The sequence below is a fragment of the Tetrao urogallus genome, assembly GCF_951394365.1.
Source record: "Tetrao urogallus genome assembly, chromosome: 11".
Lineage (NCBI taxonomy): Eukaryota > Metazoa > Chordata > Aves > Galliformes > Phasianidae > Tetrao > Tetrao urogallus.
Genome location: NC_136824.1, coordinates 18607513 through 18629838, shown reverse-complemented (window position 1 = coordinate 18629838; position 22326 = coordinate 18607513). Strand labels below are relative to the sequence as shown.

The window sequence follows — 22326 nt, the reverse complement described above, 5'->3', positions numbered from 1 at the left end:
CGGAAGCTTCTGTTTTATTTTCTTTCTGAAAGCAAGCAGGCGTGTTGGAGAAGCTACCTGCAGCTGCAGAGCTAGTGAGATGCATCTCACAGCAAATCCACAAAGTGAACAGTAACAAATCATCCCGACCAGATGGCATTCACTCAACATTTCTCAAGGAGTTTAAGTGTGAAATCTTGCGTGTCGTGTGTAACCTATCACTTAAGTTGGCTAATCAGTCTGAAAGAAATCAGACAGAAGATATTTGGTCAATGTGACATCGGGTTTTTAAGGCTTTCAGGGGAAGTCTGGGAAACTGTGGATGCTGTTCAGCATTTTTGTGAGTCCTTGGGAAAGGAGGGCTGTGCTGTGGCAAACACTGCTGTTGGTTTGGAGTGGAGTGGGGTTGTAAGAGTGAATGCTACAGAACTGCCTTGTGCAAGGAGTGAAGCAGTTAAAGTACAAGTGCCATTCAGCATAGTGCAAAGCAACATGTGCAGTTAAAGGTACTTCTAACTCTGCTTGCGTGGCAGTGGGCTCTAAACTGCCTGGCCTTGCACAAGCATAAAATACTGAGGTTATAACATGCAAGTCTTCAGAAAACGTAGCATCTCATGAATTTTCTCAGGGAGTGACATTGAAGTTTGGAACTTAATGTGGTGCGTGTTGGGGCTGCTGATGGCTTCCCCGGGAGCAGATGGCAGTGAGGGCAGCCAAGGACTAACAAACCCAAAGGCGGCTCTTCTTTCTCAAGAAATCCCTCCTGCAGGGATTCCTATCAGCAAAGAGAATGTCTGGAGCTGCATTGTGCTTATGCTTTCGCTCTTCTCACAATTGTTTCCTTGATACCTGCGGCTGGCTGCTGTGTGGCACTGTGCAACCTTTGCTGGGTTTCTTTGTTGCTGGATGCGTCCTACTGATAAGCAACCTTTGTTCGCAAGCTATCAGAGCACAGTGACTTTGAAAGCCCTGCAGAGCAGATGCCGCATCTGCAGATGCCGGTTAGATATGGTGGTTTAATTTCTAAACGCATCCTGCTATTGCCAAACAGATCAGCTGACAGCCATGGCCAGTTCTTACACTTCCCTTTATAGGGATGGGATTAAGGGTGGTGTGGGTGATATTGCAATCTTGGCAAAGCCTTACTGCCAGCATACAGTTACTGTCCTGAATTGGTCTGCAACTGCAAAGGCACCCCACAAGTGAGAAATACGAAGAAAGTATTGCTAGTGTATAGGGCACACTCAGCACTTGCTGTGTGTTTCTGCACCTGGAAATATTCCCAGACCATTCTGCTTGTGGATATGTATCTCCGTAGTTATCCAAATCGAGGTGCCAAGCTCACATCTCACAGCCTTGCAATGCATTGTTTTGAGTGTTATCATTTTCAGAATAGGGCAGGGATCTAGATGTATCCTGTGTGAGAGCTATCCCTGTGCAAGAGATGACATTTATATACACATCTGATTTTTCTGTTTACAGCAAGTATTGAGTATTTTTCTGTTACAGCAAGTGTTAAGGTCTCCAGCCATTTGAGGTCTCCAATTATATTATTGCTTAGTCTTGCCTTTGCTCCAATAACCAAAACCAGGGCTTCCATTTTCCTTTTAGAGCCAATTTTCTGAGTCATTGATCATTCACAAAGCTTGCTTGTAAATCAGAGTCCATGTTTGCCTTGAAATATGGCACTCAAAGAGCGGGGCCAGCTGAGGGTTGCTGGGTGTTGGATGGAAGAGGAATCTCAGGAACTGCTCCCTGTGTGCTCACTTCTTCTCATGACGGTGGGATTTTGAAGTCATGCTTAGGTCATGGTCATATTTATGATCTCTGGTAAAATCTTTGTTTCTGAGGCCTTTGTCTGCAAAGGTTATTGCTATAATTTCCCATTCCATAAATGTACAGTTTATCATTTCTCTCTGAAGAAGAAATACACATTTATTGAATTTTATCCTGACATTTTTATTCTTCTTTTCCAATTGATCAAGATAATTTTGCACTGTAATTGTTCTGTACTATTCACCCTCATCTGATTTCTCAGTGGTTATAATATCATTTAATCAGTTTTGTGTTGTTTTTTTATAGTTTCTTCCTCTTCCAAAACGTTCATTTAGGGGCTGGCCTCTGAAGAATATTTCATGCTTTAGCAGTTTCCAAAAGGAAGTTGCAAAGCGCCAGCCCAGCCACGCGAGGAGGAATATTGAGTGCTCATTTGTGCCTTTCCAGCTGATGAGCAGAATCTGACTGGTTTAAGATAGCCCACCAGAGATGGCACTTCTAGAATGTAAAAATAGTTGGTCCCTCTTCCCTGCCTTCTCCTTTAAAGGAGTAGAGCATGCAGGCTGGTGAGCATCCCATGTGTAGCAAAGTGTTGTTATCATGGTATGTTTGCTTTGATTGCCTAAGACAAAAACACCATCAGTCATTTGCTTCTTAAAAACAGATACTTGCATTCAGTGTCTTACAAGGTAAGAAGAGGGCTGCTCTGAAAGTTACACCTCCTATTTTATTATGTTGGCCAGAGGTGAATGTTGGTGGTATGGCAGTGCAGGTTGAACCTTCCAACCAAAGTCCCTTCCGTGTCATTGCTGTGTGACAGATGGCACCAGAGGGACACACTGACAGAATGGGGTCTGGCATGGAAGTGTGGATGGAGCAAAGGTGTGAAACTAAATTCCTCTATGTGAAAAAAATGGCACCTATTGACATTCAGTGGTGCTCGCTGAGTGTTTCTGAAGACCAAGCAGTGGATGTGAGCACAGTGAGGGGTGAGTGGTGCATTTCAGCAGTGGTGACATGGAGGACAGGCCACATTCCAGATGGCCACGCTCACCTGTCACACCGTGAATTGACTAGCGTCTCGATAGCTTATCCACATGAATTGGCTAATGGTGATGACTGTGCTGAAAAAGAGTGTTTTGTAGCTGAGAATTTGCTCTGTCAGATAGAAATATTGTGCTCTTTGTATCCATTGTAGTTTTTATGGAAATAAATAGGAAGCATTACTTTTGGAGCAACCTACTTATGTCACTGCCACGGAAGCTGTCTTCTTCTGACTGCAGTTTCTGTTCATAAACTTTGGCTTTCATACAATAGCACATGCTGTGCATGTACTAGTTTACATTTTTATAATCTCTGAGTCTTGGTACGCTGAGTTTTCTTTAATTCATTTGACGGTTTTCTATTCTGTGACTATTTCTCTCAAAAGTTCCATTTTGTCAGCTTTTGTTTGCTGTGCAAATTCTCTAGCCGCATGTTAAGTGTGTTTTAAGGACATGACAGCCCTGCGCAGAGCTTGGGAAGACTTCTGCCTTACCGAGGCTTCAGATCTTTTTTTTTTTCTTTTTTTCTATCAAGTACTTATCCATATACCTTTGCCTTTTGCAAGAAAGAAAATTAATAATTTCCCAGTTCTGTTTTAAATGCAGCTTCCTCTTGTTCTGTGGTGTGATCCAAGGAAACCAGCTCATTTGGAACAGCTGTCCAGAGAGGTTGTGGATGGCCCATCCCTGGAAGTGTTCAAGGCCAGGTTGGATGGGGCCCTGGCAGCCTGGTCTGGTATTGGATGTAGAGGCTGGCAGCCCTGCGTGCAGCAGGGGGTTGGAGCTTCGTGGTCCTTGAGGTCCTTTCCAACCCAAACCATTCTGTGATTCTATGATTTGCAATAAAGTAGAATGAACTGAGAGCTGAAACTTCTACTGTCAGGCTGCAGTCTGTGCGTGGTTTTTGTGCTGGGCAGGAAGTGGCAGGAGGTGGAGGATGTCATTTTGGAGCAGAGTCATCATTTTGGAAACAAACGTCTTCAGAAGGCCATTAGGCTTCCTAAGCAGTAATTACTCTTTAATACCACAATCAGGAGACTTACTTGTAGGCTTAGGTGAATGTAAAACATAACAGAGTGGATTGCTCTCTCCTTAATAATTTAACATTACAATTTATCTTTAATTTCTCTTATTTAATTGTTTGCATTGCGTGTGATACTTAAACCATTTGCCTTTGTTTTTAATGTAATGGGTCTGCTCCCTGGGTGCTCCTAAGCAATATGCTAATGCAAATAATTTAAAACGTTTCCATCAAAGTCTGCCTGCTGTGTCGTGGCAATTGACTGGCAGAAATTAGTTGGTTTCAGCTAACAGGCCAAGGAACTCGCTGTTACCTAAGTAGAATGCACTGTGACTGTGATGCAGTTTTCTTTCTGATTAACTTTAAAACCAAACTTAACCTGAGCACCAAAGCGATGCTGTATGATCTGACTCTGAGAGGGAGCTACCTGCTAAAGCAGCTGCTGGTTTGGTGAATTTGCAGCAAAATAAAGTTTTTCAAATGACAGCAAACGTCTGACCAAAATGGAAGGGTGCTGTCTGCAGAAGTGTGAGCTGTAATTGCCACTGGACTGGTTGCTCTGGAGGAAGTCTGTGTACTGCAGTGGTGCCACTGAGCGTGTTAATATTGATTCCAGGTGCTGCTGAATGGATTAACATTGTCATCATCGTGCTCCGGTTACATCCTGCTCATAAACAAACGTTCTGTTGTTAAAATTAATGTTAACTTTGTAAGGATTCTGAAATAGGATTTGCCTAACAATATCTTGTCTTCCCAGGAGAGGAGGTTAAAACTCCTCTGGTCTTATCATTTGAAATGCTGATTCATAGCATCATAGAATGGCCTGGGTTGAAAAGGACTCATCTAGTTCCAACCCTGTGCTGTGTGCAGGGTCACCAACCAGCAGGCCAGGCTGCCCAGTGCCACATCCAGCCTGGCCTCGAATGCCTCCAGGGATGGGGCATCCACAGTTGAAATGCTGCTTATTCAGAACAGAACAACAAGAAGGTTGGGATGTACTCACTGCATCCATCCAAGCATGGTTACAAAATTGAAGGCATTTGAGCACCAGTGCTTAAGGAGTGATTCATCAGAGATACGTTATAAAGAAGGATCTATTCTGCTTTGTTTGTGTATCAAGATGTGGAGGTGCAGGAATAGCTGGATTCTGAAATTGCTTTTGTGTTTGAATGGCGAGCATTGATGGATAGAGGAACGCTTAAATTGTTTGCACAGGTGTATATGTAAGACAGCAAAGAGACAATAAGAATTAAGATTTGATAGTGTGATTTCAGAGAACACTCTCCTAATTTTTGTGCACTGGGGCAGCTGGAGGTGGCTGAGGAGGCAGCAGTGACTGCTTCATTCCTGTCCTAAGCCACTGCTATTTGGAAGTGTGATGCTGCACTTCAGTCCTCTGGTGCTGCAGCCTGTGATGGAGGACAGCCACATGATGCAATAGAGACCTCTATTTCTTGCAGTTGATTGTGTGTATGTGTTTTCTGTGTGTGATGCTACGCTTGTGCCAAACAGCAGTATTAGTGCTTGTTTAAAAACAGAGTAAGTCCTTGAGAAGTAATTTGCAATCTTGGTTTCTGCTGCACCCGGAAGAGTCTGCTCTTGCACTGCTCGTGTTCTGTGCCTGTGAGGAAATGAGACAGCAGTTTGGCCTCCTGTCTGAGGGACACAGGCACAGAATGCCTGGTTCGTTTGGGAATTCCTTTTAAAGAAGGTATTAGAGTATTTTTGTATTATTTTCTTGCCATGAAGGCCTAACTGACCTCCATGCTTCACACCACCGCTCTGCCTCTGTGTGGCTTTCTTAGCTCTCTCACTATCAGCAAATATGACTTTGCCACCATTGATGTTTTCCTCCTGCTGGGGCAGAATGGGATGGTTTGGCTGTGGGGAGGAGGTAAGGAGCATGAAAATGAGCGACTGCCTGAAACAGCAGCACTGCAATGTATTGGGAGAGAGATTTCACTGCACTGTAACTAAGCAAGCAGAAAGCACTGAGTTTTCTAATGGTGCAGAACTTGAGCGTTGCCTTTTCTTGCTTCTTTCACATTTCTGGCTTCACGTTTGAAGTAAGGTTGTGAAGCTAGGAACCTTTGTTCTTCCATCCACGCTTGTAAGACTGAAAGCAGAGCTTTTTGAGGGCTGGAGAGGAGGAATGGGTGTAATTAATTTCCCTCTCATTTGCAGCAGTACAGATGGCTCAATTGAAAATAGATTCTTTCGACTGCAGCCCCGAAGGCCACCAAATTGTTCTCTTTCTGCCTTAATGAGAGAGAGCCACTGACCACTGAAAAGACATTTGAGGAAGCAGCCTTTCCGTAAGGCTCAGCATAGCTGATGCTTCTTTAATATTCCTCACTTTCACCCGGAGGCGTCTAACACTTGACCATTTAAAAATGAACCCGCACATAACAGCATTTTCCTTTGTGTTGGGTCGTGCTGGTGCACAAGCACCAAAGCAGAGCTGCAGTCCTGCGCTGCCTTTTGCTTCTCCTACATCCTTCTGTCTACATAGGGAGGCAGATGCCTTGTGCTGAGGCTCCTAGGGTGCTGTGCTGCACATGGAATGCTGCGAGCATCGTGCAAGCCAGTCGCCGTTTGTCTGTTGCCATTGAGAGGGATAGAGGAGTAGGCTGAGCTGCCAAGCCTTCTTTGAAGTTTAATTGTCTGTTTGGTACCGGGACACATAATCTTCCATTACAAATCTTATTTTATATGGTAATTGGCTCATTTGCTCTCTGGTTATCAATTGAACTTCTCTACCACAAACATCATCTGCACTTGCATTGTGTAAATTGGTATGAATACTAAACACTGACATAGTTAAACTAAAAAATGCCTTTAAAATGAACTTTTGTAATTCATTAATGGGAAAATAAAGGATAATAATAAAGGAAGAGAGCACTTCTGGTATTATTTTCCCTCTCTAAATAGCTTGGCATTTCCTCCATAAGCCAGAAAAGCAAAGTCATTTTGAAAAAATAATATTTAAAATTCAACTTCTATGTAAAAAATATTTGAGAGTGGATGATAGGATGTCTGGATCAACTTGTATTTTTGTGGCAGATCTTATGATTCAGTACGGGGCCCACTTGTGCATGATGCCCCAGGTGGAAGCACTGCCAGATGCTGAAGGAACATGAGGGATTTCCAGATGTCTTCATTACATCATTTAGTTAAAAGTAATTTATATCATGGTACATTTGATAAAGCAACCCTAGCAAAGGCCACCTTGAGTGGCTGTATTTTGTAGTAAGCACCACTCCTGATTTTATGCTGACTTCTGTTATGTATGCCCCTCGTCGTCATTGAGTTTCGTGGCAGAGCTGCTAGGTACAGCAGTTTGTGTCTTCTGACATCATTAGATGGATTTTCTTTTAAACAAGTTGTATACAAGTTGATGGTGAATGTTGCTAGCTTGTGTCTGTTAGGATTCCTGTAAATTTAATGCATTAGCTAAAGAATTAGTGTCACTTTGAGAAGACTGTTAAGATAATAGGAATGCAAGTCCTTCATGGGGAAATGCTTCCAACTGTTATGTTCCTGCTTTGCAGTCATGGATGCTCTTCAGAAATTGGAGTGTGTGTGTATGTCTCTGTGTGGGGAGAGAGGGAAAGGAAATGAGAGCACTGATAAAGCAGACTGGGACAAGATTACTCATTAGTTAGAAATGCTGAAGATGAGAGGGCAGTGATCTGCCATAGGCTGGCTCAGAACTCATCATGGTGCATCCAGGAAAGAGCAACTACAGTGGTGAGATGAGTTGGGAAGATGTTTGCTGTAGCAATAACACTGTTCGTGCTGGTTTTTCAAGTCAGTGGTGAGACGTGTCTGAGACAATGTGCAAATCATCTGCCAGCTGCATGCAAGGATTAGCACAGACTTGAGCAAACATGGGAGATGACTGAGGGTGGTGTGGGTGATGGGTAGCAGAACGGCCTGTGTGCACAGGGCTCGATGGGCTGGCCACATAAAGGCTGGGCGGTGGGACAGGAGCAGAGAGGAAGCACAGATCACGCATAATAAAAATGTCAGGGAAGAACAGAAATTTGAAATAAAAGAATAATTAGCCCGAGTTTTGTCACCACTAAACTCAGAAGGCAGTTTCCAAGAGGACGAAGGCTGTGGTCGTGGCAGCCATCTGACGTGGATGGTGGGTACAAAAGTACCTGAATCGTTCCAAGCAGTTAATGGCAGCTTTGGTAAATTTCTGGAAATGGGTTGCTGGGTGGGTGTTGGGAGCCATAGGCAGAAGGGCTCCTATGTGAAAGAGTTGAAGCAGTAAATGTGTACCATCCCCCTGTAGTTCCTGGTGTAGGTTTACGTGTGTCTGACAGCTAAGTCATCTTCCTACTCCATAGGTAAATATTTTCGTATTTAAATGTTCTCCTATATAATTTGTAACCTGAATGTGAGGTTCTGGGAGAGCAGCTTGTCTCCAGCTTTCTGATTTAAAAGAAATTAAATCCACCTACAAACTTTTACCAGAAGGAAAACGGATCATTCAATAGGCAGAATCTAGCACAGAGTAGGATTTCTTATTCCCTAGTATGAGATAAACACCACTGATAAGTGAAATGTGCAGAGTATTTGCCTGAACTCCGCAGCCCTTCTGTATTGATTTTGTTTGATAAATATTAAAGGGCAGAGGCTGCTTTTCACTCTTCTGGTACCTGAACAATCAGATCCACCAACGTAAGTCAGCAAATTGCCCTCATGTCACCGAGTTTAATAAAAGCAAATAAATTTGTGTACGTTCTTCATAGTAGATGGTATTCAAATTCTATGTGCCTGCAGACAGCAATTCTTCCTCCCACCAAGCTGCAGAAGCTTCGAGTCCTCGCACATAGCTGGATGCTCCTTGGTTGGCATGCTTTTCGCCAAAGGTTTTTGCCATACCTGTGCATTGGGTGCTTTGGGGATTGTGTTACCATAGACTTTGTTGAGATTTTATGGCTTTGAAAGTTCTTGAGTTCAATTCTTCTCATTCTGAATATAAAAGGTGGCAGCTTTGGTCTGTGTTGTGTGTTCTTACAGGAAGAACCTTTCTGATTTATTAAATACATAGCAGTGGTCACACCTGCCTGTAAGATGTTATTCAAAGCAGTTGGTATCCGAGGAAAGTTTCATCTTGGTTTTATGTCCATTGGTTTTAAAAACGTTTATTACGTAGTTTTACCTTTGTTATATAATAACACCATCTCTTGTCTTTCTTCCTTTTTATTTTCAGTTCCTCCTGAGTTTCTGAAGCGACCTGCAAACATTTATGCTCATGAATCTATGGACATCGTCTTTGAGTGCGAAGTGACTGGAAAACCTACTCCAACGGTGAAGTGGGTCAAGAACGGAGACGTGGTGATTCCAAGCGACTACTTCAAAATTGTTGTAAGTGTGCAGTCAGTTTTGGGTGCTGTAAGCTACTGACTTGACTCTTAGTCCTTTGATTTAGGCATCATGCTGAGGGAGGGACGTGGTTTAGTGGGAAATATTGGTGCTAGGTGATGACTGGATGATCTTGGAAGCCTTTTCCAAGCTCGGTGGTCCTATGATTCCGTGATACACATGCGTGGAAGCCAAGTCCTTTCACGGTACCAGCTTCCTGTTTTCGTACTATCGATGTTTGAGGCCTGGAAGAATTAATTAGTTTCTCGAATTTTGCAGTGCTCTGTAATTCGGTCATTTTGCTGAAATGCTGAAATGTGCAGCTGAAATTGTCTGTTTCTCGATAGCTTAGGCTTTCCATGAGAGACAGGGACATGCATGATGACAAAACACAAATTGCTGGTTGCACCTGTTGGAATGTGAGCTCACTGTGAACACCGACTGGGTTTGCTACAGTCAGCTGTGATTGATGAAAATTACAATTTCAAACAGGGATTTAAATATAAATAGAACTGAGTTGTGGATCGTGAGTTTTGACGCACCGGTGCTTCAGGTGGGAAATTTCAGATGTAGTGAAAGTCATTACTGAGGCATAGCTTAGAACTTAATGGCTGTATAATTATGTATACCTGAGGTTGTAGAATTGTAACAGTGAGTTATGTGGTTATGTGCAGTGCTTAAAATATCATAAAGATGGCTGTGGGAATGTTATGACTTGCCAGTGATATGTGATGCTAGAAAATGATAGCCATTAGTAGGAGCTTCTGCTGCTTTTTGATGCTGTATAATGTGAGGATTCAGTGTAAAAGAGATGAAATCTGACGGGAACTCAAAATATGCTTCTGTATTTTACTGTTTGGGAGTTTCTCCTATCATAGAAATGTGTCATAAAACACCGTTGTTTTTGCAATTGCAGCCCATTTTTAAATGTTGCGTTTATCCTTTGCTCCTCAGAAAGAACATAATCTACAAGTTTTGGGTCTGGTGAAATCAGATGAAGGATTCTATCAGTGCATTGCCGAAAATGATGTTGGAAATGCACAGGCTGGAGCCCAGCTGATAATACTTGACCTCGGTAAGATAAACAGTGATGTTTTAATGCCAAAGGATGGAGGGGGGAACAATTGCAGGGGGCCTTTTCTGCACGACACGTTATCTGTAACTCAGCTCCACTAGGGGGATTTTTTTAACCATCTGAGGGATTCAGTGTCATCTTTTATAGTTACTTAGGAGAGCTGAGAGGTTCTGCAGGGCTCACCTTGCATTTTGAAATTTGTCTTGGAAATACTTGGTGCATTAAGAAACCACAGCCATAAATCTGAAAAATTGATTGTATGCTGAGATTTTGAAAAATATCCAAATGGAAAACTATCACTGCAATTATAAAACTGAAGAATGTTCTTATGGAGCACACAACAAATGAAGTATTCTACACCAAAGTCATTCCAATGTTAGGAGCTTTTTTCTGCTATCAGTTGAAAACAAAATAAAGTAGGGGTGAGCTCTGTCGTTTTGGCAAGCTGTGACTGCAGGTGTAACTGAGGTGTAGCTGCAACTGAAGATAAATATTTGTTACTGTGCTCCAGTAAGTGGAATTAGTAACAATGCTCACCTTTTTGTTACTGAAACACGCAATTTCCTGCATTACATATTTCAAATGTTAAAAGAGGGTAATTATTGTTATGGTAAAAGAGGTACTGCCTTCCACAAAAACTGGTAGTACAAACATCAGTACTGAGGCATCAGCTTGCTTTGATCTTTCAGGTCACACTGTTCTTGAAAATAATTTGTAAGAACATAAGGTGGAAAATCAGTAGTCAGGCAAGAAAATACTAACGGTGTACATTTTTTACTCAGTGCTGCTTGGTTTTTTTGGATGCTGTTTCAAAATTACAGTTTCTTGTGTGTTTCTCCATTTACCACAAGGCTTTTGGATGGAAAGATTTAGCAGGAACACCCAGGTCTGATCAGAGGCATGATAAAACTTCACTCTTAAAATTTTAACAGATGTGAAACTGCTAGACCCAGTATTGGCATTCAACGTACAGAGAGTAAACTGTTACGAGTGTGCCATAAAGAGAAATTTTTCTTTTCTTTTCTGGTTGTTCTGTAGAGTAGTTGTGCACTTCTAACTTCTTCTGAATTCAGCTTTGGACACGGGTATGTTTCACTGATGGCTGAGGACATGCATGTATTTCAACAGTAACGTGGGGAGCAAAACTGGATCCAGCAGCTTGAATACTCACAGCCCTGAGATTCTGACCTCCCACTGGTGCTAGGTGGCTGGATCCAGCAATGGCCTACTATCACCACGTTGCCAGAAAAATTATTAAAAGTAATTTTATTTCTGCTATATGTATGAATCGCCTGAGTGGTTTCCAAATCATTCAGGCGGAAGCATTAGTCCGTATTTTTTGAGTTTGAAAAATATTGAATAATTAATGAACCTGGGTTTTGAAGCCCTGCCAAAGTTTCTACTTTTCACCCAGTTCCCAGTAGTGGTTTATAAATGATTGTTACTGTTGTTATTTTAGTTCCTGTGGTCTCACTCTTCTTCCTTTCCCTCCCCCTGTTTTATGCCCAATGGTTTCTCCTTCCTGTTCTACTCTGGCAACCTGTCCTGTTATACTAAAGGACTGTGCCTTATAATGCTGTCCTTTTTCTTTTGCATGCTGCCAAAGGATTATGGATGCAGTGTTGATGGAGTCTCGTATTAGGTGCAAAAATGCACCCAAGAAGTCAAATTATTCTGTTACATGGCCTGCAGTGTTTTTAACAATGCACTCCCAGTCTAACGCTGATGCATATTAGTTGTTGCTCTCCAGCAGTAGAGATGATCACATGGTACATCACTGAAAGTACATTTATTTCTTTTGCTATTGAGTAGTGACATAACAAGTCATATAATTAGGCATGAATATGCTGTGTCTTATTCAGTCCTGATGTATGAAAAGTGGTACGATATATTCAGTCAAAGAAAAAATGGATATTTGAGATCTTATTTTAGCACCTTGTCACAATATATGAACAGTGAAGATGGAAAGATAACTCAGGGAGAGTGAAAGCAGGATATATACTTCAGTTCTTTCACAACATCTAGCTTGGTATGGAAATAAAACCCACTAAGTTGAACAAAAAAGATTCTGAATACTTCGGTCATTAATTCAGAAACCTATTTTTCTTAAATTCCACACCTGACAATGAGAATTTGCTACCTTGGCGATTTGAAAATTTCAGTGAAGAAACGTTGGTTATGTATTCACTGAAGTTATTCTTCCCAGTTAGCAGGCTGTCCCTTCCCTTTCTGTTCTGTTTTCTCCTTCCTAAATGGAACTGGGAAACATCTGGACTATTTACGTGCAGGTAATAGCACTTTCAGTTGCCTTGTCAAGTTGATCTTTAACAAAGTAAATTTGTATTAGAAAGTAGAAGCCTTACGGTTTGTCCCACAGCCAGGCCACATGAATTCTTTATGTTGAAGAAATGGGCTGAGACTCTTTGTGGGCATCTATAAATGGAGTACAGCATTGATTATGATATAATTGCCAGTGAGGAAGACGACGTTTGGCTGCCATGGGGGGTGAACGTGAGCCGTTGGAAAAGGCACTCAGGCTCTGAGGGAGATGGTCTGAAAAAGGTTAAATAGAATTAAACCAATGAAAGTGTTCTCCATTTGCACTTTGCATATTGGATCAGGTCTTAATTGTCTTTTCTGTGTTTCATCCTAAACCCTTCATTTAGAAATCGACTCGTGTTGGTTTGAGCTGCCTGGGGTTTTGCAGTTGCCTGCTGGAAGGGCTGCTGAGTGTCTGGAAGTGGAATATCACATTATATTGTCTTCAGTCTTAGGTGGTTGCATCATTTTTAAATATAGCAGGCATAAAGTACACAATATGCTTATCTGCTGCAACAAGAGGCTTTCAGTATTTAAATACTGGCTTCAGAGGAAACACTGTTTTGATTCTTCATATAACATAGTGGCCCAGAGCTGTGTGCATGCAGTCTTGCAGCACACAATTGTTGGTCAGGCACAAGGTTTTTTGGGGGTTGGTTTGTTTTGTATTTGCGTGGAATTCTGGAAAGCTTGCAGTGTGTGCAGAAGGGATTAATGGAAAATTGGAACAGAACTGACTGGCAATAGACACCAGGGCCACCACTGGAATGGCTGCTTTATTTTCAAATTCTGTAATTCTGCCAATGAATTTAGAAGAGAACTACCTAAAGAAAGGGAATTTCTGCCTGATTTCTGTTTTGAAACTAATGATTATTCTCTGGCGAGTCACCATCTGACCTCATCAGTTTTCCAATGTATGGATGCTAATATGCTCGCTGAATCATAACGAGGCTATTTCCTGTTGTCCTTTTTACAGCATTATTTTGTGTGAACTTGGTGGCTGTGAGAACCTCAGTAACGGATACATTTGGGTTTTCATTGTGGAGGTTAAATGCTAGTGACAAGACTGAAAAATTCAGGCAGGACCTGTAGCCTGGCCTTTTCCAGTGGATCTGGCGTTGCTGAGAGTTGCCGTTTGGGAATTGAAAAAAGAACAGGTGGCAATAAGTAAAAGGAGGTGCCTCTGGGGAGGGAGGCAGATGGTTCCCTGTCACCCCCGTGTGATGGGCGTTTGACAAGTACTCAGGCACCAAAAAAAAGGAGTGATTATTGAGTGCTGTATAAAGAAAAATCATTGACTGTAAACAAATATGCCGTGTTATTTAGAGAACGGTTTCAAAACATGAGTTGAGATGCAATTCGTCATCTTCAAAATTCCAAAGTAAGCGTAGTACACTGAGTGAATCTGTTCTTCTGTACTGCGAAAGTTGGTGTCTGCCATTCTGTGCCATCTTTGGGAGTTAGACAGGTCTGAGGTCTTGAGGCAAATGAGTTGAATGGTGCCAGTATCCATGGTGTGCCACATCACAGTTGTTTATACTGGAACTTTCCATCTCTTTAAACTTCAGATTTTCTTTAAAAACAGTCCGTAGCCAAGGAAGGATGTTCTGCACGTGAATGAATATTACTAGCATGGAGGAGAAATTGAGGAGTCTGCATGGAGATGCAGAGCTGTGAGGCCATTGGGATTGCAAGGATGCATTGGGATAGCTTCACAGGATGGAGGGTGAGGAAGCAAGCACGATACTTGTGCTTGTGTGCTGACTGACATGAACCCTTACAGTCTTGTTTTGGAGAGGATGGTGAGCCAGTCAGGAGCTTCTGTGTAAGGATCAGAGCACGGAAGGGCAACATTTTCACACATCTGAAAAAGTGAATGTCAATACTGACCACATAATCATGAGAAAGTGATAGATGAAGCCTTTACACATCTGGAGAAAGTCTCATGATTGCAGCCCTTAGGGTCTATGAAGTTATCCTTCACGGTGTGGTGTGTGCTGGAGTGGCAGCTTGGTGATGTGGCAGGATATGCAGGGGGGTTCTGGGGCATGTTGGAAGATTTCTTGATGCAAATTTATCTGTCTCTGACTAGATGAGCAGCAGTGATGTGTTGGGCCTGCCCTTCTGGGATGGAAAAGGATAAGTGCAGTTACAGAGCTCAGAGCAGACTTGGTAGCAGCCATCACACGATGCTTGAATTTAGGCTTGTAGGAGAAGTGGGCAAAACAAGCAGCAGAATTACAGCCTTGGACTTCAGGGCAAGACATTCTGCCAGGAGATTTACCTGTCCAGGAGAACAAGGGATGAAGAAGGAGCTCCAAATTGAGCAGAAACAAAAACAGGAAGTACTTAGAAGTTGGAAGCTAACACAGAAAACTGAGCGATGTTGCCTGGATGTGTGCACGGATGGAACTAAGACCTCAGCTGGAAGTAGAGCTGTTTTGAGGAAACTTTGGGGACAAATCTTTCTGAGGGTAAATGAAGGAGATACTGATGACTGGGAAAATCCAGCATGGATTAACAAGGGCAGATTGCTCCTGACTGTTTTGACAGGTGAAATGGTTGACCATGCAGTCGAAAGGAGAGAAGTGGATATATCCTATACACAATCCCTCATAGTACGTCTACAGCTAAATGGGAAATCTGGCCTGGGGGGCGGGCAGTGCTGCATGGTGGGCTGCTTGCCCCAGCAGACTCTCAGCATCATAGCCAGTGGTGTGAAGACATTTTTGGGTCTGGGATGGAGAGGGTTTTCTGTCATCGTTGGGGATGGGAAGATGGGCAGAGAACAGCCTCAGGCAGTTTGCAGGTTGCGCACCCAACTGGGAGGAGTAGAGGGAGGACCTCACAGGCTGCCTAAGTGGCTGCCAGGAGCCTTGAAAGCTGTGAAACTTCCACTCCTGAAGCTGTTGTAGGCAATACCTAAACGAGATCCTGAACAACCTCATCCAGGGTGTCTCTGGTTCAAGCAGGGGTCATCTCTTGTGATCTCTCCTTGCTAGTAGTATTCTATTATTCAGAAAGTGTCAGCCTGAGAGGTGTGAACAGCCCCGTTTATCTTTGTTTATAGTCTTAAGTCAAATTAGGACTATTTAGTAGTATGTATTTTTCTGCTGATCTCCTTATGAGAAATTTGAATGTGTGCTATTGGAGGCACAGTTTGACACTGGAAACCAAATCTGATGAAAGTGTACCGCCACTTGGGTTGCACTGTGTGATATTAATTCCTCTGCTGAATTGCCTTATGTGAATCTTAATTCTCAGAGAGTTTTGAAGACATCATTTATTGACTTAAAATTCGTATTCTCTTTGTGTAATTGAATTCTGTGCAGGACTACTGCTGCATGAATAATTTCATTTCGCGCTGATACTTTTCTGCCAGCTTTTGGCCGTGAGCTCTCTCAAGTCTCATAGCAATGCAGGTGAGGTTACAGCACTCCTGGTAGGAGTTGGGGCTTTCCTGACCTGCAGCATGGTGGAGAACATCAGAAACACAGCCTGCGTTTTCTGGAGTTGGCACATTTCAGCTGGGGCTGTGCCAGAAGTACATTTCTATGCTGCAGTGGTGTTTTTGATGGAGGTTCCTTCAGGCTGACCCAGACTCAAGATCTCCCAGCCCCCAGATTCTGTGCTCACAAACTATTTCAGCTCCAGCAGCTCAATGCTGGTTGAGAAGAGTTCTAGCTGTGGCCGGATTTTCACATTCTTGGTAGTCAAAACTGGATGTAACTTCTCTGTGAAGGAGGGTCCTTTATACAGATGGAGTGTGCTTACTCTTCAACCATGAAATATAAATAGCACAATTCACAATGTTATTTGTTAAGGCTCTCTGAGTTTTCGAATCTGCAAGTAATGATTCAGGTACAGAAAAACAGGTGACATAGAAGCAGCCAAAGCAGCTTGCAGTCTCTGCAACAAATGTTCCCCAAAAGAGGAAGCAATACATCAAGGAGGTCTACTACTTAAAATAAAAAGCTGTCAGTGCATTGCTCAAGGCTCTGTGTTTTATTGCTGAAAGACAGGATTTCCATGTGCTTGCTAAGACAGAAGAACACAGAGAAGTAAGTCTGTTAGTGCTTCTCATGGCAAATGTTCTGAGCTTGGGAGAGAATGTTTGTGATTCATAGCACCATATTTAACACTACGGGAAGTAATTTTCATTACGGCTGGCCGCTGCAGTGATTGAAAGCACAGCCATGTAGAACTGCATGCCAGGAGACACCACTGCTCTCTGTGCATTTGACTCATGCTAGGGATGGGGAAAATAAGCCTGAATTTTGGGGCAGGCTTCTCAAAGTCTTTAAATTATCACAGAAAGGAGAGTCTGAATATGTTTTAATTTCTAACCTTAACCTCTCTTGCTTCAACTCTTCAACTTGCTCTTCTGTCTTCCAGCTTGTAGCTCTCCTTCAGAGGATGATTGCTTCTTCTTCTTCTTCTTCTTCTTTTTTTCTCTCTGTGCTTTGGGCTCATCTCAGCTTGTGATCTGTTATCACAGACATAATATCCCTTTTTGCTTAACTTGTCGAGTGACGAATCTTCGCTGTTTTCAGGCTGTTTCTCCACTTTGACAACATGCTTCGAAATTCTAAACATGCCCTTCAGTGTGCTTGCAGCCCTCCCAGCTTTGCATTCATATAAATATTACAAGTATTTCTCTAAGCTGTCATCTGGGCTGGTTAAAGAAAAAAAATAATAAAACTAAAAGTATATGTGTTGAATCATATGGAAGTGTGCATCCAAACTCGGTATCACTTCTCATTTTGACACTGAAGCATTGAGAACTGTTCTGAGGGTGATTTTTTTTCCAACCGGTTATGAATCCACTTTTGTAGCAGCCTCATCTGGAACGTATTTGCTTGTTTTTGGAAGTGTCCTGAGAGGCAAAGTCAAAAGCCTTATGTAAATCAAGATATATGAAGTACTCCACATTTTCCGTGTCTGTGGGTTCCATTATTCTGTCGCAGGAGGTAAATGCCATTTCTTTTTGATAAATGTTGGCTTCTGCTGAAAGAAATACAGAAGTTGGCACCAACAGGCTTGTTTGTGCTCTGACTCGAAAAAGTTGTACTTTGGGGTATTTTCCATATGTAAGCAGTAACATAAATTTGATGTCTGCCCTTTGCCTGGTTCAAGCCCCGAGGCAGCTCTTGTGTTCAGGACCTTTTTGGGGTGATTTCACAGATAACAAATGCAACCTCTCAGGCTCTTCCACATCTTAAAAAGAAAATTTGAAAAGTATTTTGTATGCTGTGAATCAAGAGTGTTTAGTATTGTTTTCAAGGTGATACTGTAAATATTTTGTCAATCCTTGTAGTTATAGAGCTGAGACTACGGAGGAACTTGGAAAACATGCAGGTTATTGCGGATGAAATGTCAGAGCAAGATGGAAAAAAAGCCATCTGAATCAAAGGGAAGGGCTCCATTGGGTATTCTTCCTGAAACTTGTTCTACTTTTTCACTCATAAAAAAAAAGTGTCTTTGTGTTCTTTCTGTCTGGTACAATTTTATGTGTCTTAATGCAAGGAAAATCAGAAGGGGTCCCTGAGGTTCCGTGAGTGGCATTCAGAAGTCTAGCAGAGAAGAAATGATTTGTGGATTGAAACAGAGGTAAGGCTGCAAGCCCTGGCAGCCAGGAATTCAGATTTTCTGCAAAGAAGAAAAAATACTCAAAAATTGGATTGCAGATCTCAGGGGACGAGAGCAAAGTAATGAGCCCTGACAGCTGCTCCATGCCTCGTGCACCCACTGCTGCTAGCTCAGAACCTGAGGGGGTTTGGGAGACCGCTGGGGTCTGCATTGGGAGAGATTGCAAAAAGCAGGAGGAGAGAAACTCCACGGAGGTGGAGATCCCTAGGGACAGGGCCAGCAGGGGGATTGCCTGGCCCCTGGAGAGATCCCACGTTTGCCTGTCCCGTATCAACACGTAGCTGTGTGGGTTTTCACTCAACAGACCTTAAGGCTGTTTAATGAGAGCACCCCATTCAAACAGAGTTTGTCACACTTTGTCAAAAATTGTTTTTCAGATGTAGAAGGCAGGACAGAATGTTACGGGGTTATGATATTTGAGCTAGATAGCTTTTCTGTGATATATGCCATTTAGCATAATTGGGCTGCTCTAGGACAGTTATTGTGTTATAAAATCCAAGGCATTTCCTCATACAGCACTGCACGTGAGCTCTGTTCTTCTGTATGCACACATATCTACATATATAAAAACATGTGCATGCATAAATCATCGTTTTTTTTAAATGGAAAAAACCCTAGGGTCCTGTAGATGAAAACCCCAACTGCAGTGAATGCAGCAGATCTGACCCCACTACTGCGTGCATAATGAAGTTCTTAAAAACCATGACAGCGCTCATGTTAAAAGTAGGGGAGTGATTTCCAAACTTGCTGTCTCAGTCCCTGTCTGAAAATATCAAAATGGCTCCGTCTGAATGATAGCTGAACAGCTTGTAAGGCTCATTTTGAAATTTTGCTTGAGGAACGTAAACAGCATCTGAAAGCTCAAACTGACTTCAGACGGTGTTTTGTAAAACCAAAGCCAAAGCATGGGAATATTTTGCTACTGGCTGTGTACACTTTACTGCTATTTTTCTGTAAACATAGCAGTATGTTCTCCTCTTTAATGCTGGAAGCCTTTTCTTCATGTTAATTTTGATTTTAATTTACACTGCTCAGCTAGTCTTCCTCCATGAAAATCACCATTATTGTTTCTCATGGCTGCATGTATGTCCAGCGTTGCGGAAAGAAGTTCTAATTCAGTTAGATTCCTTTCTTGCTTCCATCCCTGTTTAAGAAATGACCCTTTTCAAAGTCCCCACTTAGGTGTGGTTCTTTTGGGAAGGCCAACTCATTGATGCACACCCCAAACTTCTCACATTTTAATTTAAAATAGAGACCAAAATAATTCTCGCATTCAGTGGACTATTCATGTTTAAAGCTGGCATGTACTGCAAATGAATTGCTCTAATTTAGCTTAAATTAGTAATAGATTAATATTTGTCGGTGCATGGTGAAAGCAGGAAGGCATTGCAGAGTTTATAGGATGCTTTGATTGTGCTTATTCGTTTTCATTTCTTATTTTATGACCGCATTTACAGTTGACTTGGCAAAGAAATTCGAAAGCTCATGAGGAAATGCAGATCAGCTGGGCTGCTCCGTGACTTTTGAGTGTGCTCAGCACAAGCAGAGGAGTTGAACTCAGTGAGCGTTGTGGGCTCACCCTTCCAACTCAGAGTGTTCTGTAACTCCATGAAATACAGGCTGTGGTGATTGCAGTTGGGTGATGTATCAACTCTTTAGTTTTATGATGAGTAAAGGTAATGGTTAAAAGGTACTTGTGTTCAAAGAAATTCTATGTAAATTATATTGCAAAGAGGGGCAATTCACAGGAAATATCAGGTGCAGGCAGAACAGAGCTTGTAATAGCAAAAAGCTCTGCTGTATTTTGAGGAACACTCAACAGATATTGATAGATGCTTCTTACCCTTTACCTATCCTGTATTTATTATATCCCAGAATAAGGAGAGAGAAATAGAAAGGTGCTGTACGACACCTGAGCGTTGCTGGTCAGGCAGTAGTTGAGCTTGGACAACAGTGGAAGAGGACAAGAGGATTTGATCTCCTGCCTTAAATCACCTCTTCCAGGTTAGCTGGAACATACTGAGCTTCTCAGTTCAATAGCTAAAGGTTTGGTTTTTTTGATGCCTGAATGTCGAATAGACACAAATACTCTTCCTGTAATATCACTTACCACATCCACCGATTTCCTTTCCTGTTTATCCCCCTTCATTGTATACAACTGTTGTTTTTATCAGCTTGTCTTCTGCCTTACCAGCTAACATACTGTCAGCAATCCATATTGCCTGAAACCAGAACCGTGTGCCGCTCTGAATTGATGTTCAGCAAAGGAGAGTGCATTCAATGTGCCTCATCTCCAGGTGTGGAGTGGTGGTGGCTGTTTCCCTGCCAGTGGATGGGCTGTAGGTATTGGTGAAAGCAGAAGTTACCGGGGTGAAAAACATCAACTGGAGATGGAGGATGCTTTCTCTGTGTTGCAAGAGGTGGTTTTTTTAGGATTTTTTGATGATTTCTTTTAAGGTGAACGGGATAATAGGAAGAATGAGCTCTAGCTTGATATTTGTTATGACCTCTGAGGGCAGTTCCATTATTATTCACAAACAGGGCTGTGAAGATTGACAGAAGTAGCCTTAATTTGTAAGTGATCCTAGTTTCATGTTGTACTGGAAAATATCGGATTGTGTCTCTCACCAGAGGGAGGGAACAAATGTATGGATATGATCTTAATTGGTTGCTAATATTTCAGAGTTGCTAAATTATACAGTAATATCAGAAACAGCTGAATGTCATTTGGAGAAAAAGAAAAAAGGATTGGCTTTCAGTTTGGTTGCATGTGTAATAGGATTCATTCAGCTGAATAGCTGAACCTAGGAGAAGACTTGCTTCTGATCTCTCATATTTTCCCAGCTGTTGACGATATATCCCAAAGAGGCTTACGTTTTTCATACCGTATGGGAATGAAATAAATCTAACAATTAAAGATGGCTTTCATTTTTTAATAATATGCATTGAAATTTGCCTACTTTATGTATTGAAACTAACTACCAATTGTCAGTGTTCTCACTGCATTAGAAATATCCTGATGGAGCGTTTCACTGCAGTGATTGTTTCCCTTCCTTTCCCTTCTCCTACCCCACCAAAGAAGGGAGCCTGATAACTGTAGGAGGACAGTCTTCAAGAAAAGACAGATGGATTCTGCATGGCTTTCCTGTTGTCACATTATTACAGAAGGTGCTAAAGGAAAATAATGAGAAGGAGGCAAGTCATACCTGGGCTCACTTTTCTTAGTCATAAGTCACAGAGCGAATAGGTGCTCCTGTATTTCAGTGGTAGATGCTTCACCTTTGGATTCAAGTCAGTATGCTGAATTCTCAAACATCCTGATACCTCATCTAGTTGCTGTAAAAACAGCATATCTGATATAACCTGTGATAAGCAAGCTGTAGGTACATGCAGTTGTTAGCAGAACAAACAAGTAGTTAAATATGTGGGTCTTTGAGGAAGAAACTAACAGAAACAACAGTTTGTCATGGGAGTTCAGTCTCATCTGTTGAAACTTCAGCTTGCCAGAGTTGTTGCTGCAGAGCTCCTTGGAGCATCAGCAGGCCCACAGCTGAGGGAAATGGCATTTCACATCCAAGCTTCAGAGCATGCCATGTAGGCTGGCCTTCGGGTAAACCTGTGTGCACCATTGCCACCTCTGGATCAACACGTGTCAGTGGGAGGCGAGTACCCACTGTGTCCTAGGTAGGGAGATGAGCATTATATTCTGAGGTAACTTGGAGCAATGTTGTGGTCATTTGAATAAAATACTTCGGTAATGCTTGATTTTAAAACAGAGTTGCCCAAAGGAAGTAGGGCAGGAGCAAGAATTCAACCTGGAGGATTAGTGACTGCGGCTTCAGGATGGATGGCTGTCTTTTAATTTGGGCTGCTAGCGAGAAATGAGAGGAAGTGAGTGATGAACCTCTTAATGGAAAAAGCATCCTCACATAGGCAGGTAATATAGTGGGATCGTGATTTTCATATTTTGGTACTGCTCTGCTTTGTCAGAATAGTTACATTTGACTATTTGTAGTGTTCACCGCATCAACAGCAACCCTGAGTGTGCAAACAGTAAGAGAAAACTGGAGAACACAACCAATAAA

General features: G+C 42.2%; 1 protein-coding gene across 2 annotated transcripts in view; it reads left to right on the top strand.

Moving 5' to 3' along the window:
* NEO1 (neogenin 1) overlaps positions 1-22326 on the top strand; it is a gene marked incomplete at both ends in the record, with an annotated part of 175972 nt that overhangs the window by 100113 nt on the left and 53533 nt on the right. For both annotated transcript variants that reach the window (XM_079541027.1, XM_079541026.1), the window contains 2 exons: positions 9047-9201; positions 10153-10273. In XM_079541027.1, the coding sequence (XP_079397153.1) occupies positions 9047-9201; positions 10153-10273 (276 nt within the window). The remainder of the gene's footprint in view (positions 1-9046; positions 9202-10152; positions 10274-22326) is intronic.